Source organism: Fukomys damarensis, unplaced genomic scaffold (genome assembly GCF_012274545.1).
Source record: "Fukomys damarensis isolate Sample0158 unplaced genomic scaffold, DMR_v1.0_HiC HiC_scaffold_23, whole genome shotgun sequence".
NCBI lineage: Eukaryota > Metazoa > Chordata > Mammalia > Rodentia > Bathyergidae > Fukomys > Fukomys damarensis.
The window spans coordinates 49,122,585-49,149,926 of NW_022900935.1; the positions used below are offsets into that span (position 1 = coordinate 49,122,585).

The 27,342-nt window shown below is 35.9% G+C and overlaps 1 protein-coding gene across 6 annotated transcripts in view; it reads left to right on the forward strand.

Annotated features, from left to right (window-relative positions):
- Positions 1–27,342, forward strand: part of Tanc2 (tetratricopeptide repeat, ankyrin repeat and coiled-coil containing 2) — a 341,666-nt gene that overhangs the window by 36,201 nt on the left and 278,123 nt on the right. For all 6 annotated transcript variants that reach the window (XM_010637504.1, XM_010637505.1, XM_010637506.1 and 3 more), the window contains exon 2: positions 26,262–26,333. In XM_010637504.1, the coding sequence (XP_010635806.1) occupies positions 26,262–26,333 (72 nt within the window). The remainder of the gene's footprint in view (positions 1–26,261; positions 26,334–27,342) is intronic.

Consider the following 27,342-nt stretch of genomic DNA (forward strand, 5'->3'; position numbering starts at 1 on the left):
TTGAATGAAGGATAAAGGATTAGAATTCTAGTTTTGATCTCTCTCTGATTTGTGTGTTTGTTTTTGGTTTTTGGCCTTTTTGAGAAGGGTCTCTTTGTAGTGCAGGCTGGCCTTTAACTCAGCAATCCAGCCTCCCAAGTGCTGGGATTACAGGAGTGTGGCATCACACCTGGCTTAGTTTTGTTCTCTTTATGATTTATTTTGGCAAAGTGATTTTTATGGTTTCTAGCCAAGCATCTTTCTGTGTTCTTCTGTTGATATCATTAGAGTACTTATAATAACATTTCATTTTCATTGCCATACATAAAAATAGCTTAAGAAATACAATATGTTCATTGAAGAAGAGATCACACAAAATCTGAGGTTAACTACAAGTTGTTACCAAAGGAGAATCTTAGTATATATTTAGAGCAGGTGTGTGAGTATGTGTGTGTATGTATACTAAAATTTCAAGTGAGATTTTTCTGTGGTAGATTGGTGGTACTATCCACCTGATCATCTACCCTCCTCCTTTCCCTCCCTCCCTCCCTTCCTTTTTTGGTCTCAGAAGTTTGTTCTCCCCGCCCCCATTTTCCAAAATGGTATGTTTTGTCACTGGTGTGCTTTGGATGTATAATAGAACTATTCTGAAAAATAATGAGGATTCATTCTTTAATTTTTATAAGCGGTGAAATGGATCTGTTTGTAAAGAGAAGAAAAAGTGTTAATATCTAATATTAAGGTTATTTAAGCTATAAAACACTCATCAAATGTTTGGATAAAGGTTATTTTGAGAAATTATTTCCTTTAGTTTTTGATGTTTAAAATTTTAATTTGAGTTGAAAGAATAATTCATATGATGTAATGAATGTCAAAATTTTTGTTGCTTTGGTAATATCAAGGCTGGCTTCCCTTAACAGTGAAATATTCTTGAACAGTTTCTCCCTGTTTATAGAAACATCTACTTTTCAAAATTATATATGGCTGACATAATTTCAAATAAAAACTTCCAAGATGCTCTATTGTTTATTAGTGTTCCATATTTAATGCTGCCCCATCAACAAAAGTAAAAAACATTAAATGCATTCATTTTTAAATGTAAATTTATTATTTGTATATATATTATATATAAGACAGTTCCTTATGATTCATTTTATGTATTACAGTTCTCAGAATTTTATTTATTCATGCATGTGCCTGACTGAATTACTCTTTTAGCATGCCTACTTATGACAAATCAGAAAACTAGAAATGCTTGGATTTTTAAGTTGTATAAATGTAAAATGTATCTCTCTGGATTTCTGAAAAGTTTTAAATCACTGTGAGTCCTTTACTCATATGTGGTCTAGATTCACCCCAAACATAATACAGTTTCTACTACAGAGAGCATTCTCTATTGACATCATAGCTTCCTTCTCCTCAGAATCAAAATTTTTCCCAAATCTGAGATGGTAAATTGACCAGTGTTATATTCATGATTTTAAAAATTGACATAATTTCATTACTATAATCATCTCATAACTGTGCATAGACACATCCGTGTATAAGCTATCAGATACTTCAATGCTTCAAACACAGTATTTCATAACCCTAACAATGATAATTTTCAGCATGCATATACAACAGTATAGTTCATTTTGGCTTCTGCCTTTTGTTTTTCTGGAAATCACTCAACTAACTGCTCGCTGCAGAAGGGGATAAATCTTGAATTTCCCCCCTTTTAATGAAATCTTAGATATTTTTTCCTTTGGATCTTGATTTCCTTGAGATATTTAGTTCTATATCCTTATACCCTATAATTTAACACCTACAAAGGTTAAATATCTGTGGCCACATCCATTGTTAAGTGATCATGTTTTCCTGTTTGACTTTAGTAACTGAAAAGCAAAATCAAAAGCTCCTAATTGAAACCCTTGTTCCTTTAGTAATATATATTTCAGCAGAATTTTATGTGTTCCAAAATATTAGGTAATTTCAATTGGATTTTTTTTTCATATTTTCCCCATCTAATTTCGAAACATGGAGATTTTTATTACTAAATTTTTCTGGTTATTGTACTGAATCATCTTTTGCAACTTCTCTACTTAGCACTGAGTAAATTTCTGGTAGCCATAGGATCATACTGTGGTACCTTGGTTCAAGAACTTGATTTTTTCCACAATTCTGGTTACAAAGTGAGTTGGATGAGAACTGAATCAAATTAAATGGCTAGATTCAACGTTGACCTTATGGGAAAATTTGATTTGGTTCTTGTCCTGTTTGGTTATGCAACCAGAATTGTAGAGAAAATTGAGTTTGTGAGCCAAGGTATCACTGTATGTATGTATGTATGTATTTGTTTGTTTGGTACTGGGGATTGAACTTGGATCCTTGAGCTTGGGAGGCTGGCAGCAGCACCACTGAGCTATGTATGTATTTATGTATGTATATATGTATATATGTATGTATTTATTTATGGTACCAAGGATCAAACTCAGGACCTTGCACTTGCCAGGCAGGCTTGGTACCACTGAGCTACATCTCCAGCCTATCACTGTATATACTTACTTACTTATTTATTTATTTTTGGTATCAGGGATTGAACTCGGGACCTTGTGCTTGTGAAGCAAGTTGCAGCACCACTGAGCTAAATTCCTGGCCCTACCATCACTGTATTTATATTGTAATGCATGTTTGTTAGACATTTTATTCATTAAAATTATTTAAGCCTTATAATCATCTTATAAGTAGATAATTGTAAAGATTTCACAGGATGTGATTATTGAAAGGATCCATAACATTCAGCAGAAAGTGCTTACAAAAAGCTTACAGGAAAGACTCAGTAGAGCAGTAGAAAAATAGTGCAGGCCAGCTTTATTCTCATGGTTTTACATACTACACTTTCAGAGCTCCTTGAATATCTTCCCATGCCTTCCTTTAATTTCTGAATGGAAGCTTTTATGACCCATAACTTTTGCATTCCGTATGTCTGTAAAAACCCAGCCCCACATGTATGATGCCAAATTCTGCTGCCAACTGAAGCAGTTGCTGGGCCTTGAAGCATAGCTGCAGTGGATTCTGAGTACCTGGATGGCGAAGTGGCCTGAAATGAATCTAGGGGGGAAAATGTTAGTAGGTCTTCTATTGCAAGGGCCCAGTGACTCTCTTCTCGCATGAAAGGCTTATACTTTTGCACCTGTGAGCCGGTGATAGATGGATTCTTGCTGATTCCTGAAGTGGCTTCCAGCCATATCTCTTACTGTCCTTATGGAAAGTACTTTATTTCTTTTTTTTTGCTAATATTTTTAGCAATCATCTTATTTGAGCCTCAATTTTACAGGGGAAAAAGCTTTACAGCATTCAGCTCTGCTTTTTGCTCCTGACTCTCATTGTAAAAAAAGCTAAAAGCTAAACACTTGGTGGCTTTGAAATTGCCTCTGCCTTATCAATTAGTCCACCACCTTTAAATTTCTTTTCTTGGGGCTGGGGATATAGATCAGTGGTTGCACCACCAGCCTTGCAAGCACAATGACTAAATTTGATCCCCAGTACCCCCCAATTTTTTTCTTTTTGTTTTTAAACTAAGAAAAGTTCATTTATTTGAAGGTGGGGAAAAGGGCTAAGAGAGATGGCAGACAAGATACTCATACTCATGGACCCTTGTCTGCAGCTCTTGCTCCTGGAATCTGATTGGCTCCCTGGACATTTTTGAGCCTCCCCTTGGATTTCTTCTGGCCATATAAACCTTTTCCTGTCCTTTAGTGAATGATAAGATTATGGGTGGGGAGTTTATGGACAGGTAGTTTAGATTTAAGGATTAAGTAAAGGGCATTGTGTGATTTTTACGTTAATCATGCTACCTGGGAATCTTCCTGAGTTTAGTTTCTTTGCTTTTGTTTTTCTGATTGCTTGATAAAGCTTTGGTTCTTCCCAGGATGTCTCCAGCTGGTGTTATCCTGGCCTGGGGCATCACAGCATCACTGGACCGTTGGGGTCTAGCTGTGACTGGAGGTGAAAATGGAATTATGTCTCCACATGCCATAGCTGGCCTGTAGGCAGGAAAACAAGGGCCCTATCATGATTTAACTGTGAAATGATTTTCCCTAAAATCACGTAGAATTGTTCCTGACAATCCTGTAATGAAGAATCCAGGAGTTGTGCCCTGTCACCTTAACTGGAGTGGGGGTGTAAAGGATCACTATGTAGGGGCCCTCCCATTGGGGTTAGGTTAGGTCTTGTGTGTTTAGAGCTTTCACCAGAACTAGGGTTGCAAGGCAGAAGAGAGGCTCATTAGATGGACTTGGCACAAGGTCCATTTGCCTTAAGGGTGATGGGATCTGCTGGAATTGAGCTAAGTACTCTTGGTTTTCCTCATTGATTGGATGCCATTTCTGAGGAAAGGTCTCCCATATAGGAGTTTAAAGGGAGACAGACCCTGAAACTTGGGTGTATTTCTGACCCATTTAAAGGGAACTTAATAGCAGTGAATGCCCACACCAGGAAAACAGCAAGCTCAAATAACTTAATGGTAAATCTTAAGCACTTAGAAAGAGAAGAACAAGAGAAACCCAAAGCTCATACAAGGGAGGAAATTATAAAGATCAGAGCAGAAATGAGGGCTATGGAGACTAAGAGTGATACAAAAAAAAAAAATCAACTAATCAAAGAGTTGGTTTTTCGAAAGAATAAATAAAATCAATAAACCTTTAGCTAACCTAATCAAAAAAGGGAAGGAAAAGGCTCAAACTTACGCATTTAGGAACAGACTCAGCAGAAATCCAGAGGATAATGAGTACTTACTTTGAGAACCTGTACTCTAATAAAATGGAGAACACAGGAAAAAATGGACAGATTTCTAGATACATATGAATTGCCAAAGTTGAATGAAGAAGATAAAAAAATTCTAAACACCCCAGTTACAATCAGTGAAATTGAAAATGTAATTAAAACATTACCAACAAAGAAAAGCCCAGGTCCTGATGGCTTCACTGCTGAATTCTACAAGACATTTAGAGAAGATCTATTGCCACTACTCTTTAAACTTTTTGATGAAATTGCAAGGGAAGCAGTACTTCCAAACTCATTCCTAGAAGCAATTGTTACTTTGATTCCAAAAGCAGGGAAAGACCCAACCAAAAAAGGAAACTAAAGGCCAATCTCCCTAGTGAATATAGATGCTGGCAATATCCTCAATAAGATGCTGGCAAACAGAATACAGAGGGTCATCAAGAAGATTGCATGCACCCTGACCAAATCGGATTTATCCCAGGGATACAAGGGTGGGTCAGCAAATGTAAATCAATAATTATAATGCACTATATTAACAGAGTCAAGGACAAAAACCATATGATCATCTCAATAGATGCTGAAAAAACATTCAACAAAATTCAACACTCGTTCATGATAAAAGCCCTGCAGAAAATTGGAACAGATGGTCTTTATCTCAATCTGATAAAGGCTATCTATGAAAAGCCAAAAGCCATCATCATACTAAATGGTCAAAAACTGAAAACCTTCATACTAAAATCAGGAACAAGACAAGGATTCCACTATCACCACTGCTGATCAGTATAGTTTTGGAAACATTAGCCATAGCAATTAGACAAGAGAAAGAAATAAAAGCAACAAAGACAGGAAAGGAAGAAGTGAAACTGTCATTATTTGCTGATAATATAATGCTCTACATAGAAGACCCCAAAAACTCCACCAAAAGACATCTAGACTTAATTGACAGATTCAGTAAAGTATCTGGATACAAGGTCAACACTAAAAAAATCAGTAGCCTTCTTGTACAAAAATAGACTCACTGAGAGTGAAATTAGGGAAACAATCCCTTTCACAATAGAATCCAAAAAAATGAAATATCTAGGAATCAGTTCTACAAAGGAAACAAAAGACCTCTATATTGAGAATTATAACACTCTGAAAAAAAGAGATTGAAGAGGATATAAGAAAATGGTAAAACATCCCTTGTTCTTGAATAGGAAGAATCAATATAGTGAAAATGTCCATACTTCCAAAACTGTTATACAGATTCATTGCAATCCTTATTGAAATCCCAGCAATATATTTCCCAGAACTAAAGAAAATCCGAAATTCATTTGAAATCAGAAGAGACCTAGAATAGCAGAAGCAATTCTAGGCAAGAAAGACATGGCAGGGGATATCATAATCCCCAAATGAAACTATACTAAAAAGCCACTGTAATAAAAACAGCATGGTACTGGCAAAGAAATGGATGTGAGGATTAGTGGAACAGGTTAGAGGACGCATAAATAATTCCTGACATACTCAGCTACCTCATCTCTAATGAAGAAGCCAAGCACCTTCATTGGAGGAAAGATAGACCTCTTTAATAAATGGTGTTGGAAAAACTGGATTTCAACTTGTCAAAGATTAAGACTAGATCTGTATTGTTCACCATGCACTAAACTAAAATCCAAGTGAATTAAAGATTAAATATTAAAATAGAAACACTAAACTTGCTGGAAGATAAATTAGTATAATTCTTGAAAATAGCAGCATAGGAAAAGACTCATGAACAAATCCTCAGTAGCTCGGGAACTAGCACAAAGAATCAACAATTGGGATCTCATCTTTTTAAAGAGTTTCTGCACTACCAGAGAAATCACAAGCAGAACTAAGAGATACAGGAAAAATTTTACCAGCTGTTCCTCAGAGAGAGGTCTACTATCTAGAATATATAAAGAACTTAAAAAAAAACCAGACTCTCCAAATGCAAAGATCCAATTCATAAATGGGCATCTGAAATGAACAGACGTTTCTCAGACAAAGAAGCAGAAGCAGCAAATAAATATATAAAAACTGTTCACGATTACTGGTCAAATGAAAACAACACCGAGATTCCATCTTAACCCAGTTAAAGCCAGGTTAAAATGACTGCTATCAAGAAATCAACCAATAAGAAATGCTAGCAGGGTTGTAGGGAGTTAGGAACCCTTCTTCATTGTTGGTGGGAATGCAAACTAGTGCAATTACTGTGGAAATCAATACAGCGATAACTCAAGCAATTAGATTTAGAAGTCCCATTTGACTCAGCTAGTCCTCTGCTGGGTATCTTTACAAAAGAATTAAAAGACTCATACCACAGTGATATATGCTCACCCATGTTTATAGCAGCACAGTTTGTTATAGCTAAAATTTGGAAAAAGTCTTAATTGCTCATCAAGTGGAGACTGGATAAAAAAGATGTGTTTATGTTGTTGTTGTTTAATAAAATGAAGTACTACTCAGCCATAAAGAATGAGAAACTAGAGATATTTATTGCTAAGTGGATTCACATTGAGGCTATGGCCTCTTAAATGAAATTGATAAGTCACGCATCTTTGGTAAATATTGAATCCCTGAGTGAAAGGCCCAACCTTGGCTCTTGCTAAGTAGAATTTCCTTTTCAGAGTAAGTAGAGAGGCTAGTAGGCAACAGACTAATGAACCACAAGAGGGGGCATTCTAGCTGTTGAAATGCAGCTGCTTTTATGGCCTCTTCATCAGCTCTTCTGTTGCCTGTGGAAATAGGATCTGTTCCTCCCTGATGTCCTGGGCAGTGAATTACTGCCTCTTCTTGAGGCAGGTGTACAGCCTAGAAGAGTTATAGAATCTCTGGGGCATGTTTTATTGGAGATCCATAAGAAGTTAACCAGCCCCATTCCCTCCAGATAGTGACATGAGTGTGAACCACTTGCAATGCATACTTAGAATTCGTATAGATGTTTACTCTCACAACACTTGTCAAGTCAGCACTTGAATGAGAGCAATCGGCTCTGCCTTTTGAGCACTTATGTTGTCAGGTAATGGGCCTGACTTTTAACACCCCTACATGGCCAGTCACTGCATATCTTGCCTTCCTGAGTCCATCCTGTTCAAAGGAACTGCCATCAGTGAACAGCTCATCCTCTGGGTCATTGAGAGGCTACTTGTTAACTTTTTCCTTAACTGTTGGGTGTGGATTTGAACCCCTATACAATTATGTTTACTTTCTCCTGGTTCTTGAGGATCAGGCAGAAAGGTAACAGGGTTAAGGCTTTGACAGATTTCAGTATTTACGTCCAGTCCTACTAGCAAGAAAACCTGCTATTTAAAAATCTGTGCACAGAAGTCCAGGGGTAGACTGGTGCATTAAGATGTCTCCCAATATTATGGGGGGACTTGATCATAAGTGTCCTCCCGTGGATGAGCTTATGAATCTCAGGAACTGATACACCTCCTGCTGCTAAAGCCTGTAAACAACATGGCCGTCCTCTGGCCACAGTGCCCAATTCCTTATTTAAATAGGCTACCACCTGGCGATGAGGCTCCAGGGACTGGATCAGAAGCCCTAAGGCTACCCCTTGTCTCTCAGTTAAGAAGAGAATATTCTTGTCTTTAGTTGGGAATCCCAATACAGAGGCTTCCTGTAAGCCCTCTTGAGGATCTTGAAAACCTTTTGGGGCTCTGGGCTCCAGAAAAGGTGATGAGTCCCTCCATCCTGGGTATCCTTAAGAAACTGGTAAAGGAGTCTGTCCTTTTCATCATATTCTGGAATCCAAATTCTACAAAACCTATTCGCCCCAAAAATGGCTCTCAATTATTATACGTTTTGGCAAAGGAAGTCCAGAGTGTATTGGATTCTCTCTGAATTTAGTATCCTCTTGCCCTGAGAACCTTAAATGGATGAAGTTGGACTGGCATATTTGGACCTTCTCTTGGGACATTTTATAACTTGGGAGGCTTGAAAGTTAAGGGAGGTCTCAGTTCCTTCTTGTACTTTGGTCTGTGTATCCCCACAGAGCATCAGATCCTATTGTTTTCACTTGATCCTGGCCCCATAAATATATCAGGACATCTGAAAAGGGGATTCTATCTTAATAGCAGAAAGAAAAAAGTCCAAACCTGTTGCTTAACTCTTAATAGAGGCTTAAGAGAGAACTCAAACAGTGTCATCTCAGGTCACTCTGAGACAGAGGATACCAGGAGATCATTGAGAGAGTTTTACCACTCAGTTCACTTAGGGGTACATGTGAGGGTGATAGATAAGTGGAGATTTCACTTCTGGTTACCCAGCCAGGCAGTTGGGACCCAGCTTCCACTGAGGAGCCTTTTGGTGCCCACCTGAGAGTTGCCCCAGCTATGGCCCTTTTCTTGCTCTCTCAGCTTTCACTGGTTTCATGAAATCAGAGATACGTCTCTAGAAAGGAATCCAGATGCCTATCTGGCTGACATTCCTGCTGGTTTCATAGCGGGGATTAACCCAAAGGTGCTGGGGAAATCTGTCCTCTGCTTTAAGAGTGGCAGCTGCTCTAAGAGTTTTTAACAGTTGGTGGAGAGTTTCTTAGAGTTCCATAAAGGACAGATAAAGCTTGTGTGCATGTATATTTCCTAGATACAATCCATTTTACAAATTCACATTTTGGTTTGGGTATCAAAGTTCACTAGGGGAGCTCTAGCACTATTTTTTCCGCCATTATAGCTGTGGACCCTCCGCCTGCGACTTATGGGGGCAGCTGTAGGGACTTGATAGCAGCTGTTCTGCAGCCAACTTCCAGCCAGTTACCACCTTGCAGACTTCCTTTTGATGTTTCTCTGTCTTCTTTTTGAGTCCCCAAAGATGTTCTATCTGGCAAGAAAGCACCACTATATTAATAAATTAATCCACTGAGTATAATGGCCTCATGATCTAGTCATCTTCCAAAAGCCTCACCTCTGAACACAAGACTTTTTGGGGGGCATTTTGGACCTAAACTGTAACAGTGTTGGAAAAACAAAGTGTCTCTGTTCTTCTGCTCTCATACTATAGTCAACCTAGACAACTTCTACACACACACCTTTTTAAAAAATTTTTATTGGTACATTTAATGTATACAATGTAATGTCATTCATTGTTGGAAATTTGTACCTTTACATAATCAACCTTGGTTCTTATTTTTCCCCATTCCCCTTCTCTCCCTCCCTCCCTATCTACAAAGTTTTTGTTTCCATTATTTTTCATTTTCTTGTATTAATTCCATTCCCTTCTTTTCTTTCCCTTACACCTCCCTTTCCCCTTCCTCTTTGTCCCATTTCTTCCTATTTCACATTATCTATTATATCTTTTAGTCCTTATTTACACTTTCAGTTTTTTAACACTAGACACTTCTGTAACCTCAAAATGTGAAGGAATTTCTTCTGACCAGCAAGTTATAATTAATTCTATACTGAACACCTAGTTGGTGTCCTCTAATCATATTTTATCCTGAGATTGTCCATCTATTTATTTATTTATTTATTTTTGTTACTGGGGATCGAACTCAGAACCTCTCGCTTGCCAGGCAGGCACTGTGCCACTGAGCTACATCCCTGGCCTGAGACTGTCCTTTAAGATAGTGTCAGATCCTACACATTGAGGCCTTAGTCCCCAAGACTGCCCTCATACTCTTCTACTTTAGATTCCTGTCAACCTATTGTTTTACCTGTGCTTGTGATCATCTGGCTATGAATTTGGATTTTCATAGTCCCTTCTTCAGGTTAATATGCTTGAATGCCTCACAGAACTCAGGGAGTCAAATTTACTAGTTTTTCAGACATACTATAAAGATAGAGATGAAGAGAGGCATAGAGTTAGGTATGCAAAAGGGTTGCATAACTCCATGACCTCTTGGTGCATATGACCCTCTAGGAACTGCCATTTGTTCAGCTATGTGGAAGCTCTCCAGACCTTATCTTTTAAGGTTTTTATGTAAATTTCATTGCACAGTCTTGATTGAAGTATGGATAACTGTGTGGAACTGTGTTCTAATGCTAATAGCCCTATGATCTGAAGCATTCATCTTAGCCTCTTTGTGCCCCATTACTCTTTCCAGGCTATGGGGCAGGACCCCTCTGAAATGATGAGGTTTTTATGACCTACTGTTTGCCAACTATAACTCAGAGAATTTGTTTTTGGCCAGATTCAAGACAGAAAGGTGGGAGGGAGACTGATTTTCTTATTTATTTGTTTGTTTATTTATTTATAAGATTGATTTTCTATACCTGCTTTACTTGAGGTGGCTTGAGGCTGGCTTGAGGTGGAGTTAAAAGTTAGGAATCATGGAGAAAATCCCCAAAATATGTATCATAATGTCATATTCCTCTTATATGAAACCTTATTCCCTTTATAGCAGCCTCTGACGATTTCCTCCGGCACTGGTAACCACTGATCTACTGTTTTAATGAGCTTAACATTTTTGGATTTCACCTGTCAGTGAAATCATATATTTGCCTTTTTGTGTGTGATTTAATTAGCACAGTGTCCTCCTGTCATTCAAATTACTGCCAGTGACAAGATTTTCATCTTTTTAAAATGTTGACTAGTATTACAGTGTTTTAATACTGACCCTGTGTTATCTTTGTCCATTTATCTGTCAGTGGATGCTTAGGTTAGTTCTGTATTTTGGTTTTTGCAAATAATGCTTCAGTGAACATGGAAGTACAGATATCTCTTTGACATGCTGATTTCCTTTAGAGATATATACCAAAAAAAAAAAAAAAAAAAAAAAGAGTTTTACGTGGTACTTCTGTTTCTAATTTTTTGAGAAAGCTCGACATTGTTTTCTAGAATGGTTATGCTAATTTATATTCCTACCAATGTAGTACAAGAGTTCCTTTTTCCTGCATCCTTATGTTTGTTTGTTTGTTTGTTTTTTTGAGATAGGGTCTCACTATGTAGTGAGACTGACATGGAACTCACTGTGTAGCCCAGGCTGGTCTTGAACTCACAGCGATCCTCCTGCCTCAGCCTCCCAAGTGCTGGGATTACAGGCATGCGCCACCATGCCCAGCTCCCTGCATCCTTATGAACACTTGTTATTTTTGTCTTACTGATTATAGCCGTTGTAACAGCTAAGAGGAAATGTAGTCTTGTGGTTTTAATTTTCCTGATGATAGTGATATTGAATATTTTCTAATACAGGTGTTGGCCATTTTGAAGTCTCTCTTTGGAGAAATGTCTGTTCAGGTCATCTTTATTTTTAGAGTTAATTGTTTTCTTGCTATTGAGTTATTTTGGGTTTTTAATATATTTGGTTATTTTCTGTTTCATTTTTCAATAGTATATTACTGAATTATTGTATCGAAACACTTTTCTCAGTTAAATTATGGTCTACAACTTTATTTAATTTGTTTACTACTTCTAACAGATTTTTGGTGAAATATTCTGTGTGTATATAAAATCATGCTACATTATGCATAATTTTTCTACTTCCTCTTTTCCAGTTTAGATGCTTTGTAGTTCTTTTTCTTTCCTAATTGCTCTGGCTAGGACTTGTAGTACCATACTGAATAGAACTGGAAGGATGATCTATCCTGGACAGTGTTCCTTGTAATTTTGAAAAGGGTGTATATTCTGCTGCTCTTTGATGGAATTTTCCATATATTTCTTTTAGATCCATTTGATTTAGTCTGTTGTCCAAGTGTGCTGTGATTGTTTTTCTGCCTAGATGATTTATTCATTCTTGAAAATTAGTTATTGAAGACTCCTGCTGTTTAATGCTGTGCATTTGTCTCTTCAGTTTAGTTGAGATTTACTTTATATATTTTTGCTGGGTGTGGTAGCGCATGCCTGTAATCCCAGCACTCAGGAGGCTGAGGCAGGAGGATTGCTGCGAATTCGAGACCAGCCTGTGCCATACAGTAAGTCCAGGGCAATCTGAACTACATAGTGAGACCCTGTCTCAAACAAAACAAAACAAAACAAAATACTTTATATATTTTCCTTCAATTTTAGGTACATAGATGTTCATTGTTTTATACCCTCTTGATGAATTTATCCCTTTGTTATTATATAATTGCTTTCTTTGTCTCTCATGACAATTTTTAACCTAAAGTCTATTTTGTATAACTATAGTCACCCCTACTTTCCATTGATCTCCACTAGTATGTAGTATTTTTCCCTTTCCTTCACTCTTAGCCTATAAATGTCCTTACAGGTAAAGTGAATCTTTTTGTAGAGAGCATATAGTTGAACTTACAGAATTTAGTCCAATTGCATTTAAAGTAATTATTGACAGGTAAAGAGCACCGCCATTTTCTTGTTTTCTGACTTTTGTTGTTTTTTGTTTCATTCTTCTTCTCTTGATGTCTTATTTTGGATTTGATTATTATTATACTCTACTACAGTTTTTTTCCTTTTGGTTACCATAAAATACCTTATAATAGTCCACTTTAAGATAATAATTTCAACTGCATAATCATTGTAATTTCTTCTCTGCCCACATTTTTATGTTATTGATAACACAGTTTATAAAGTGTATAGATTGTATAACCACTAACAAATTACTGTACCAATGATTATTTTTTAAATTATGTATTTTAACTTTTATACTCTAATTAAACATGATTTTCATACCACCATTACAGAATCAGTATGTTCTGAATTTGACTATCTTCTTACATTTATAATTCTCATACTGTTAAATTTGAATTATTTCATTTCACGTAGAAGTACTCTTAACATTTCTTGTTAAGGAAGGTTGTAGTGATGGTGAACTTTTACAGCATTTATCTGTCTTGGAAAATCCCAATCACTCTTTCCTTTCTGAAGGACAGCTTTGCTACACTCATATCTGATGGATGTTCCCTTAAATGTGATGATTTTCTTTCTTTTGCTGCTTTTAAAATTCTCTCTTTTTTTTTTTTTTGACTTTTGAGAATGTAATTAAAATATATCTTGGTGAAGACCAAGAGTGAATTTCTCAACAGAAGCCTTACAGGCTAGGAGAGAATGGCATGATATATATTCAAGGTTCTGAAAGAAAAACATTGCATGTGAAGAATATTTTATTTATGTAGCGAAGCTGTCCTTCCCACTCCTCAAGCCAGAACTAGATGATTTCTTCTGAAGATACCTATTCCTGTACATTTATGCCCACTTTTTAAAAAAATTTAAATTGAATTTATTGGTACCTTCAAGGTAGACAGTATAGTTACATTCATTACTGGGATCTTGTACCTTTACATGCCAGGTCTTGGTTCTCATTTTTTCCCCTTGTCCCCACCCTCCCTTCACCCCTTCCTCCCCTCCCCACCCTCAAACACTTTAATTCCATTTTTACATTTTCTCATATTTTTTTTCTTTTCCCTTATTCCCCTTTCCCTATATTATGCCCACTTTTTTTGAGCTACATTAAGTTCTGGCAAGCAGACACTGGAGGGAAAAAATAAATCCTAAATTCATTACTGAAAAGGTTTTCCCCCAACCTTTCTACTACTATTTACTCTTCAGGGTCCTCAAGTGGTTGTTTCTTGCATTTTAACCAGGATTTATAGCTGTATTCAGTGAGAAGGACATGTGCTCACTCTGTCTTACCTAGACATGAAATCCTTCTCTAATTTTTTATTGTGATGCTACTTCTCTTTCTAGTATGTATTCTTAACATCAGTCCCTTTCTATCTATGTATCCACCTATCTATCATCCATATGTGTCTTTCTAGGCTTTTGAGAAAATGTGGAGGTCAGGAACTGGCAAATCATAGATGCAGAAGTGCTTTGGGATTGGTTGGATGCTCTGCTGTGGGAACTTGTTCACTGTTGTTCAGCTGACACTGACTGCCTAACACTTAAAAATGTGGTCATTGATCTGTTATCACTGACAGACTCTGGAACTAGGATGGACCTCACAGACCCAACACCAAGAGAGCCAACAAGACCCTGGGGATCCAGACCTGTCCCCACCAGACCCAGGCATCAAGTCCACCCAACCATCTGGCTAATGCCTGCACGATTAGATTCAAGGCCTGCTGCTTGGTTAACTTCTGGGAAGGAGCTCTGAACACTCAAGAGTATGCAGATGCCTTCCCTGTTCTACATAATTGTTTTCCTCTCCCTCTTCCCTCTCCCTCTCCTCTCTTCCTCCTCCTCCTCCACTTCCACCTCCTCCTACCCCCCTTTTTTTCTTTCCTTTTCCTCTGGCTCCAACCTCCTGTCTTGATAGTGACATTGGAAGCTCATATGTAAGCCAAAATTCTCAGAGAGGGGAATCTTCTCTGATCAATGGAGCTGTGGTCACAAGAGTGTGGAGTCAACTCCCCCACCCCCTTACTCTGTCTTCTTACCACTAGGCCCCAGAATATATGCAGTCAGAACTGAGATACTGTAGCCCCAGATTTTCAGAAAAGCAAGCTTATAAAGTTGTCACAAATTCTTAGGCTCACTCCTGAGCCTAAGGTATGGATCTAGTACTAATTATCATACCAAGACTTTTTTTTTTTGCGTACTGGGGATCAAACTTGGGTTCTTCCTTTCTGAAGGACAGCTTTGCTACATTCATATCGGATGGATGTGGGAGGCAGGTGGCAGAACCACTGAGGTAAATCCCTGGCCCATACCAAGACTTTTGAACTGACCCAAGAGATTGCTGTCCAGGACCCGGAATAACCACTGAGTGGCATATAATACAGATGAGAATAATACTACTAAGGCTCAGCGGAACTGAACAGACATTTCTCTTAGGATTAAAGGTGATTTGGAGTCTGATAGCTTAAAACATTCAGCATGTCCACATACTATCTAAAATTACATACAAAGACCGATATACCAATTAAATATGGAATTGATGTACAAAGAGCTATGAAAATATCACCTTCAAGGGAAAGGCAATTGATAGATGCCACCACCACTATGACTCAGGTATGATATTATCTAGCAAATATTTTCATATAGCTATTATAAAAATGCCTAAACAGTCTTGTGAGCTCTCTTGAAATAGATGGAAAAACAACATGTCTAATGAAGAAATAGAAAATACAAAGAAGAACCCAGTAGAAATTTTACGAGTAATAGGCAGAATGGTTGAAAGGGAGGGAAGAGAATGTGAGGGGGAAGAAGAATCAAGATATATTATGTATAAATACAAATTTCTTATGATGAATGTGATCATTGTGTAGCTCAAAGGTGCATTAATAAAATTAATTTTAAAATACAATTTTTAAAAAGGGGCACACTAAAGGGGCTCAGTAACAGAATAGAGATGACAGAGGAAAGAATCAGTGAACTTGAAAACAGATTAATAAATACCTAAACAATGAAAAAGATAGGAAAAAAAATAGAACTACTAGAATCTGGAGGACAAGAAAAGGTCTAATGTTGGAGTTCAAGAAGCAGAAAAGTAAAACTGGCGCTAAAACAATATTTGAAGAAACATTGACTAAAAATTTGCCAAATTTGGCAAAAGATAAAAACCTATAGGATTCAGGAAGCTTGCTGAAGCTGTGCATGGTGGCACATGCCTATAAATCCTTGTGTTTTGGGAGGCTGAGACAGGAGGCTCCCAAGTGCCAGCCAGGCCTGGGTAACATAGCAATTCAGCAAGATCCTGTGAAAGTGAAAAATAAAAAGGTTGGGATGTGCCGAGATCCTATATTAAATCCCCAGTATTGTGAGGGACACTTCATAGAACCATAAAAAATGTAAAAGTAAAGAAATTCACGGTCAGTTATTAATCAGTGTGCTTAAAATAAAGAAAAAAGACAAAGAAAAAAAGTCTTGAAAGCATGGGGGGGGGTTTAAAACATTACATATAAGGGAACAGTTTTCCAGTGGCTTCAGATTTTTCACCAGAAAACATGGCAATCAGAAGAATGTGGCAAAATAGGAAAAGGATATGAATAAGAATACACAGATATCAGATGGCCAATAAATGTATACTCAGCTTTGTTGTTGATGAGGGAAATGCTACTTAAAAGTCAGATACCAATTTATATTCTTTAGATTAGCAAAAATGAAAAGGCTTATTAAGTATTTATGAGAATATGAACAAATGAAAGCATTCGCTTTTCCCAGGAAATAAAAATCAGTGCAACCATTTTTGAGAGAAATTTGATTGCTTTTATTAATTTTTGTATTGTATGATTTAATAATTCTACTTTTAGATATTGAACATATGCACAAAGAGCTTATGTTCGGTGAGACTGAACATGTGCCAAAGAAGCTGGTTCATTGCAGGTTTCCTTACTGTAAATATGGAAACTACTTAGCTTTCCCTTAGTAAGAGAAGAGATAAATTGTGATGTATTTATACCATTGAATATCTAAGTTAAAAAGAATATAAAGAACTACATGTATTCATGCAGATCATTTTCAAAACCTAAATATTAAATGAAAATAATAAATTGCTAAATGATTGTGTTCCACTTATGTAATGTAAACATCTGTGGAAACACAAACATGTAATACAGTAAGAGTATTAAAGAATGGGCGTGATGTTATATACAGTTTAAGACTGATTTCTTTGATGAGGGATTGAGGAAGGGAAATTGGAGAATGGCGTAAAGAAAATAGCAGCTCACTATGTATTTTAAAAAATGATTTCTTTAAAACAAATTGATCAAAATGTGAGATTTGGTAAGGGTTGTTAATGTTCGGTACTTGTGTACATCAGTGTGTGTTATGTTTTTTACTGTTTTGTATACTTGAAAAATATCACAATAAATAGTAAATTTACATAATTATGATAAACTATTATGACTAAATACTTTATTATGAATATGAGTACGACTTCTCAATTACTAGCACTACTGACATTTTAGATCAAATAATTATTGTTGTAGGGGACTTCCTGTAAATTTCAGCCCATATAGCAATATCCCTAGCTTCTATCCATTTGTAACAACCAAGAATATCTCCAGATATTCCCTGAAGTCCCACATTTTCTCCTGATGGAAAAATCACTAGTTTATAAATTACAAAGTTCTGTCACATATATTAGCTAATTTGAACCTCATAATAACCTTAAGAGAAAGGTATTATTTTGATCTCATTTTTACAGATAAGAACAGTAATACTCAGAGAATCTCAGCTAAAAGTGACAGTTATGGAACTAAAACACAAGTCTTTTTTATGCATGTGTGGATTTTTTGTGTGTTCATGTATGAGTATATATTCCCACACATTTCCTAGAAAAGTTAGAAATATAAAAACAAAATGCAAATTAGACATTCTAGAAAGTGCTTAGTTTTGTGTTTCTTTTATAGGTACATTGTTTTACAGTTCCTCTGGTGATTTTGTGATACATTAGTATTTATCTCAGATTCCTTAGTGATTACTGTGTCCATTGCACTTTATTTGTGAAAATTTCTCATAACTAGAAATTAAGTAATAATTAACTAAATTATAATTAGAAATTGAGTGAAAGGAGTATGTCATCCACAGAGAAGTGTTGTATTCTTTTATTCTGCCCACATCTTTGTGATGCAGTTGTTTTTATCCTGCATTTGGAGAAAAGAGTTACTAGTAGAAATTTTGGATGGTCTGCTCATACTTTTTAATTTACTTTTATGGAATATTTAAGCAAAATAATTGTGTATAGAAATTTTTATGAATGGGCTTAATATTCAGAATCTAATTTTGGTTTCAAATCTATTTATAATTCTTTCTTGAAATGATGTACCACATTAGTTTTTTTATGAAAATAGGAAGTGATACCATAATATAATTTATGAATTGTGGCTGTCAGCAATGTCTTATTTAGGAACCTATAGCATCAAGACTAAATTATGTTGTTGGTTGTATTTCCGTGTAAATGTATTATATAATGCAATTTGTTGTATGGAACTAGCGACCCTAAAATTGCAGCTTTGGTCCATTTTTTGTTTTGTTTTGTTTTGCTTTTGAGACAGGGTCTCACTATGCAGTTCAAGCTGGCCTCAGGCTGGACTCAGCCTCTCAAGTGCTGGGATTACAGGCGTGAGCCACCACGCTGGGTTTGAGTATTTAAGAATCATACAGTTTTACTGGGGGAGGAAGGGATTATACATTTTTAGTCACCTTGCAGGTACTTTTCTTAGTCATGGAGAAGATTGAAATGTAACACATAATTAAGCCATAAAATCTTGCATTTCTTCAGAATGGTTTTGGTAATTTTTACATTTTATTCTCAAAATCACCCTTGGAGAGCCAATAAAAGAACTTTGTTTTCTTCAGTTCTGTGAAATATGCTGTTGGGATCTCAATTGGGATTGCATTGAATCTATATGGCAGTTTTGAAAGTATGGCCATTTTACTATATTGGTTCTTTCTACACAGGATCAAGGGATCTTTCCATTTTCTGATATCCTCTTCAGTCCTTTTTTTCAGAGTGCTATAGTTTTCAGAGTACAAGTCTTTTACTTCCTTTGTTAGATGGATTCCTAAGTATTTCATTTTTTTGGGTGCTAGTATGAAAGGCGTTGTTTCTCCAGTTCCTCTTTCAGTGAGTCTGTTGTTTGTGTACAGGAAGGTTATTGATTTTTTAGTGTAAACCTTGTATCCAGCTACACTACTGAATTTGGTTATTAAGTCTGGAAGACTTTTGGTGGAGTTTTGGGGTCTTCTATATAGAATGTCATGTCATCTGCAAATAATGACTATTTAACTTCATTGCTTATCTTTATTCCTTTTATTTCTTTCTCTTGTCTACTTTCTGTGGCTAATGTTTCCAGAACTATATTGAACAGGAGTGGTGATAGTGGACATCCTTGTCTTGTTCCTGATTTTAACATGAAAGATTTCATGTTTTGTCCATTTAATATGATGTTGGCTCCCCAACCCCCACCCCTACCCCCATGCTGGGGATCGAACTCAGGACCTTGTGCTTGTGAGGCAGGCATGCCACCACTGAGCTAAATCCCTGGCCCAACTGTTTTTCATAGATGACTTATCAGGTTGAGATGAAGATTATCTATTTCAATTTTCTGTAGGGTTTTTATCATGAATGGATGTTAGATTTTATTGAATGCTTTTTCTTCGTCTGTTGAGATGATCATATTGTTTTTGTCCTTGGCTTTGTTAATATAGTGTATTACATTGATTGATTTGCATATATTAAACATCCCTGCATCCCTGGGATGAATTCTACTTGGTCAGGGCATATGATCTTTTCATGAACTTCTGCATTCTGTTTGCCAGTGTTTTATTGAGGATTTTTGTTTCTGTGTTTATTAGGGAGGTTGGCCTATAGTTCTTTTTGGTTGAGTCTTTCTCTGCTTTTGGGTTCAAGGTGATGCTTGCTTCCAGGAATTAATTCAGGAGTATTGCTTCCCTTTCAATTTCATTGAAGAATTTAAACAGTAGAGGTAATAGCTCTTCTCTAAATGTCTTGTAGAATTCAGACATTTCTCAGATGAAGAAGTAAAAACTTTAAATAAACATGAAAAAACGTTCAACATCATTAGTCATTCAAGAGATGCAAATGAAAACAACACTGAGATTCTACCTCACTCCAGAAGAATGGCTATTATCAAGAAATCAACCAGTAACAAATGCTGGCTGGGTTGTGGAGCTCCCACTGTTGGTGGGAGTGTAGACTGGTGCAGCCACTGTGGTGGAAATCAGTATGAAGATTCCTCAAAAAACTAGGATTAGAAGTCCCATTTGACCCAGCTATTCCCTCGCTGGATATCTTCCCAAAAGAGTTAAAAGCATCACACCGCAGTGATATATGTGCAGCTGGGTTTATAGTGGCATAGTTCGTAATAGCTAAATATTGGAAACAGACCAAATGTCCATCATCTGGTGACTAGATAAAGATGCGCGCGTGTGTGTTTGTGTGTTTGGTACTGGGAATCAAGCTTGGGACTTAAACTTGCAAGGCAGGCAATGGAACCACTGAGCTAAATCCCCAGCTGTATTTAAAAATAAAATAAAATGGAGTACTACTCAGTCATGAAGAATGATAAACTAGAGACATTTATAGCTAATGGATATATGTTGAGGTGATACTCTTAAGTGAAATAAACAGGACACACATATGTAAATACTGAATAGTTTTCTGTGGTGTGAGAAACTGAAAGTGTAAATAAGGATCAAAATATATAATAGAGGATGTGAAATAGGAAGAAAAGATCCAAAAGGGAAAGGGAAGTAGGGGGGGAGTAGGGGAAGGGAAATAAGGGAAGGAAAAAAATATGAGAAAAGAAAAAAATGGAAACAAAGTGGAGGAGTAGAAGGGAGGTGAGGGGAAAAGGGAAAAGATTTCATGTTTTGTCCATTTAATATGATGTTGGCTCCCCAACCCCCACCCCTACCCCCATGCTGGGGATCGAACTCAGGACCTTGTGCTTGTGAGGCAGGCATGCCACCACTGAGCTAAATCCCTGGCCCAACTGTTTTTCATAGATGACTTATCAGGTTGAGATGAAGATTATCTATTTCAATTTTCTGTAGGGTTTTTATCATGAATGGATGTTAGATTTTATTGAATGCTTTTTCTTCGTCTGTTGAGATGATCATATTGTTTTTGTCCTTGGCTTTGTTAATATAGTGTATTACATTGATTGATTTGCATATATTAAACATCCCTGCATCCCTGGGATGAATTCTACTTGGTCAGGGCATATGATCTTTTCATGAACTTCTGCATTCTGTTTGCCAGTGTTTTATTGAGGATTTTTGTTTCTGTGTTTATTAGGGAGGTTGGCCTATAGTTCTTTTTGGTTGAGTCTTTCTCTGCTTTTGGGTTCAAGGTGATGCTTGCTTCCAGGAATTAATTCAGGAGTATTGCTTCCCTTTCAATTTCATTGAAGAATTTAAACAGTAGAGGTAATAGCTCTTCTCTAAATGTCTTGTAGAATTCAGACATTTCTCAGATGAAGAAGTAAAAACTTTAAATAAACATGAAAAAACGTTCAACATCATTAGTCATTCAAGAGATGCAAATGAAAACAACACTGAGATTCTACCTCACTCCAGAAGAATGGCTATTATCAAGAAATCAACCAGTAACAAATGCTGGCTGGGTTGTGGAGCTCCCACTGTTGGTGGGAGTGTAGACTGGTGCAGCCACTGTGGTGGAAATCAGTATGAAGATTCCTCAAAAAACTAGGATTAGAAGTCCCATTTGACCCAGCTATTCCCTCGCTGGATATCTTCCCAAAAGAGTTAAAAGCATCACACCGCAGTGATATATGTGCAGCTGGGTTTATAGTGGCATAGTTCGTAATAGCTAAATATTGGAAACAGACCAAATGTCCATCATCTGGTGACTAGATAAAGATGCGCGCGTGTGTGTTTGTGTGTTTGGTACTGGGAATCAAGCTTGGGACTTAAACTTGCAAGGCAGGCAATGGAACCACTGAGCTAAATCCCCAGCTGTATTTAAAAATAAAATAAAATGGAGTACTACTCAGTCATGAAGAATGATAAACTAGAGACATTTATAGCTAATGGATATATGTTGAGGTGATACTCTTAAGTGAAATAAACAGGACACACATATGTAAATACTGAATAGTTTTCTGTGGTGTGAGAAACTGAAAGTGTAAATAAGGATCAAAATATATAATAGAGGATGTGAAATAGGAAGAAAAGATCCAAAAGGGAAAGGGAAGTAGGGGGGGAGTAGGGGAAGGGAAATAAGGGAAGGAAAAAAATATGAGAAAAGAAAAAAATGGAAACAAAGTGGAGGAGTAGAAGGGAGGTGAGGGGAAAAGGGAAAAAAAAGATATACCATGTACGGGTATGAATTCCCAATGATGAATGTGATCATAGTGTATACCTAAAATGTACCAATAAATTTAATGAATAATAATTAAAGGATCCTTGAATCAATGCTATCATTAAATTTTTGAAGGCAGAGTAGAATAGGTGTCATTTACAGAAAATTCCTTTCTCACTGCTCTTACTTTCAAGTCATTACTTTTCACATTGTTTTGATTAGCTTATTAAATAATCTCCCTGCTTTTAGAGCAGGGGTCTAGACTACTGCTTGTTTTTATATGGCCCATAATCTCTAAGAATCATTTTTACACTTCTAAATGGTTGAAAAAAAATTAAAAGAATAACATTTTTAACATATATAAATTTCATGACATTAAAATTTTAGTGTCCATAACTTATGTTTTATTAGAACAAAGTCATATGTATTTGTTTAGCTGGGGTTGAAAATCACTCCTGTAAATTCTATCCAATTATACTACTACAGTTATCTCAAAGGCTATCTTTTTAAAATGCAGATTACTCTAATTGTGTTTAAAGAGTTTTATTTTTAATTTTAATGGGTAGATCAGAGTTTTTAATTTGTATTTTTCCCAGTATAATTTTTAGCATATGATGATTAACCTTTTACCATGACATAAGTGAATTAAAAATTGCCATCTCAGCCACGTATGATGGTGCATGACGATAATCTCAGCATTTGGGAGGTTGAGGCAGGAGGACCACTGAGAGTTTGAGGCCTGCCTGAGCTACTTAGTGAGTTCAAGGCCAGCCTGAACTGTATAATGAGACCCTGACTCAAAAAAAGAAAAGAAAAGAAAAGGTCCATTTTATGCAGTTGATTTGGCAAGAGTTACTCATACATATGTCAGCATAATTTACTTCTAACATTTCTTTCACACTGTAAACATGAAAGAGAGCTAACTATCTGTCTGTCTCTCTTTTTAAATATACTTTGTTAAGGCAGCATTTTTCTTGAATTCTTTATAAATCATATATGCCTAAGTTTGTAGTGTCACATTTCATAGAAAAACGGAGGATAGATGCATGACAGGAGCTTTAGTTACTTAAGTACTGATAACACAATGACAAATCTTAAAATTTCTTATAAATAGAATTTCTTAACTAATGGTATCCATTGTAAGAAATGGTAATATAGACCTGAGAAGGTAAGTTTATATTATTGGCAAAGTGTTCTAGAACTCATAATGAGATGCTTCAGTATATTTTGGCTGTTGGCAATTCATTAACAAAAGAAGCACTCAGTATCTTTTTTAATAGAATCAAGAGGTGAGGAGAGAGAGAGAAAGCACTCATGGACTGTGGGGAAAGTATTTTTCTTTAAGAGAATAGGTTTTTAAATTTTATATTGGAAACAAATAAGAAAATCAAATTTAAATGGTAAGACTAAATCTTCATAACTTATTTTAGAAAGCCGGTATTCTGTAAAGGAAGAACTGTTGTAGTTACTGAATTATACTCTTTGAATCTTCTTTTTATGTGAATAAAATGAAATTAAAACATATTAACAAATTCAACAATTTAATAAATCTGAATGCAAATTACTATTAGATATAGTGAGGCATACTGCCTTGGATTAAAATCTAGTTTCATCTTACTGGTTTTGTCACTTGATTCCAATTAGGCACCCCGAGTTTCAGTGTCTTCATCTGTGAAATAGATTTTTACTTCAAAGTGCTATATAGTATATAAAATACTTGGTAGATAGTAGTTAGTGCCTGTTGGCTGCCTGTCTCTCTGTTCTTAAATATTATAAAGAAGGGCTTGCTTTAAGGGTTTTTTTATATTTTGGATATTAATTTATAAAGTACAAGGTAAAAAATCCTAGAGGGTTTAAAAACCTAAAAATTAAATTTGACTTGGTCCAGTTAAAATACTGAGCCTTAGAAAAAGAATTTATTTATTATATAAGTTACAGAATTATTTTCTTGGAATATGAAATTGAAAAGTTAAAATTTTTAATTTAAACAGACAGAGCTCTCTCATTCTGGTATGATAATTCATAGGTAGAGTTTTTTTCTTTGTCTCACATGTCAAAGGAAAGATTCTTGTCTTTACATTTCATATAGTATGTTTTGTTCACATATCTAATTATATTTTATTCAAATCCAGTAATTTAGCAACAGCAGAATCAAAATAATATTTAAACTAATTTGTATTTTTAGAGTATTTGCACACTGCGATGAAACATATAGCTGGCTCTCACTGAGTATTTTCTTTTTGCTGCATTATTTTGCAAATGTGAGTAAATTAATGGAATGTTTTATGAAGTTGCCAGGGTCATACTGGACTCAGATATGAACATTTCCTGTGAATTTTTGTGCTATTGTAGACTGTCACTGTATTTTTGGAATCAACTAAGTGAATAACCCTATATTTGCTAGCAAAGGCCTCTGTAACATATCGAATACTTGAAAAGTATACTTGATAAGTGGAATCCATTTTTACTAAGCTTCATGTACTATCTTGAAAAGGAAATTTTATATCAATGATGAATTAAGGGAGTTATATATTTATTTATTTTTTTTTTTTATTGAGTTTATTGGTACATTTAGGGATACAGTACAGTTACATTCATTGTTGGGATCATGTACCTTTACATGGCAAGTCTTGATTCTCATTTTTTTCCCCTTACCTCTGCCCTCCCTTCACCCCCTCGGGAGTTATATATTTAAAAAGAGACAAAAGACAAACAACAGAAGTAAGATGGCAGCGTAAAAGTAGACCTTGTTTTTTTGTTTTTTGTTTTTAAAAAAAGAGTAGACCTTGTTGAACTTGCTTGTAGCTATTACTTCTTACTCTTATAATAATAAGCTAAGTGGTTGTATAAAAGAAAGCATAAAGGAAATTGTTAAGTTTTTAATACACTTTAAATTGGCTAATGTTGCAGCCGGGCATGGTGGCACACACCTGTAATCCCCGCACTCGGGAGGCTGAGGCAGGAGGATTGCTGTGAGTTTGAGACCAGCCTGGGCTACATAGTGAGTGCCTGGTCAGTCTCACTACATAGTGAGACCCTGTCTCAAAAAACCAAAAAAAAAAAAGAAAGAAAAAAAAAAATTGGCTAATAGTTAAAATAAATGTATAAGCATTTAGATCACTGTGTTAAAGTTTTGCCTTTGTTTGGTCTCATTTTAAAAAATCTTAGAGGGCCAGGGATTTGGCTCAATGGTTCTGCCGCCTGCCTCACAAGCGCAAGGGCCTGAGTCCGATCCCCAGTACCAAAAATAAATAAATAAATAATCTTAGATACGACGTTAGACATTTTCTAAGTACTGCTTTTTGTTTTACTGTCCCAACTTTATTTGCAGTGAATAATATTTTATAAAACATTTAATATTTATGATAATAAGATGTGCAGTTCTAAGGATTGGATTATTTGATGTATTTTACATTTGTTTAGATATTGCTTTAAATTAGAGCTTACAAACTGGAATTCAGTGAATAAACTTCAGAGTTGATAAAATTACTTCATTGTATGTTAAGTAGAATATAATATGTGTGGTGGAGGGGAAAAACACTTGTACTTGCATTAGATTTTTAGGCTAGAATGTATACTATCCCTACAAGATAAGCACCGTTTTTCTTTTGTTTTTTTTTTTGTGTGTGTGTGTGTGTGTGTTTTTTCGGTATTGGGGATGGAACTTGGGACCTAGTGCTTGGGAGGCAGGCAGCAGCACCCCTGAACTAAATCCCCAGCCCAGAACCAATGAGTTTGTAGAGAAAATTCTCAAATATTTTAATGACTCAGATCGTAAGAAATGAAAGCAGATGATTGATACACTAGTTTTAAGATATAGATGGCACCAGACAGGGAATGTCAATCTCATGAACTATTTGCTTATGCTCTTTTTAATCTTATACAGATGGAGGGAACGAGGAACCAACCGATCGAAGACAGTCAAGTGTAGATTCTCGCCAAGGCCGCTCTGGGCAAGGTATAAATTTTAAAATGTCATCTATTCCTTTCTAGTCCTTAATTTTTAAATTATTATTATTATTATTATTTTGTACCTGGGGTTGAACTTGGGTCTTTGTGCTTGTGAAACAGGCACTGGAACCACTGAGCTAAATTCCTGGCCTTCTAGTCCTTAATTTGAAGACTGATATTTGTGTTGGATCTACTTTAAATATTCTAGTTTCTCATGTAGGGTATAAATGATGTAATTAAAATTTCTATATAATATTTATTCAAGATATAAAAAATTAAAAAATGGTTTCATGTCATTTTAAAGATGATATTAAAGTTTAAGAGCCAGGGATTTAGCTCAGTGTTGCCGTGCCTACCTTGCAAGCACAAGGTCCTGAGTTCGATTTCTGATACTGGGGGGGGGTTAAGATATTTTGAAGCAGTGGTATATGTCTAGAGAGCAGTTTGGGAATGTAACCAAAAGTAAATTTTCAGCAATATCATTTGTTGAATTTATTTCATCAGTGTAGCATATATTGTCTTAGCTACCTCAGAAAAAAATGGTAAAAATGTTGTATTATTTTACGATCTTTCTACTAATTTTTCTTTTCTACTTAATATTTCGGCTTTTGATTTAATTTTTTGAAGTAACAATGTAGACACATTTCATGTCAGTGAAATCTTCTGATAGATCTTTCCTAAGCAACCTATTTCAAATTGCGTGACCATTCTCCATCTCCATATTTCTTTTCTTCATAGTAATTATCACCTTTGTATTTACTCTGTTTATATTCTCTGTTCAAAATAGAATGAATATTCTAAGATAGCACAACTTGTTTTGTTTACTGTTGTGTCCTCAGTGCCAAGAATAAAATCAGTAAATTGATCCCTAAAAGAATGAGACTTGAGGACATAACTGGTGAAAATACTTTCAGACCATTTATTTATTGAGTTTGGCTTTCAGAGAATCTTTAATAACAATTAAAATAAAATAAAGTTTCATTGATAAATGTGCAGTGCTTTTGTCCTGTAAAAGT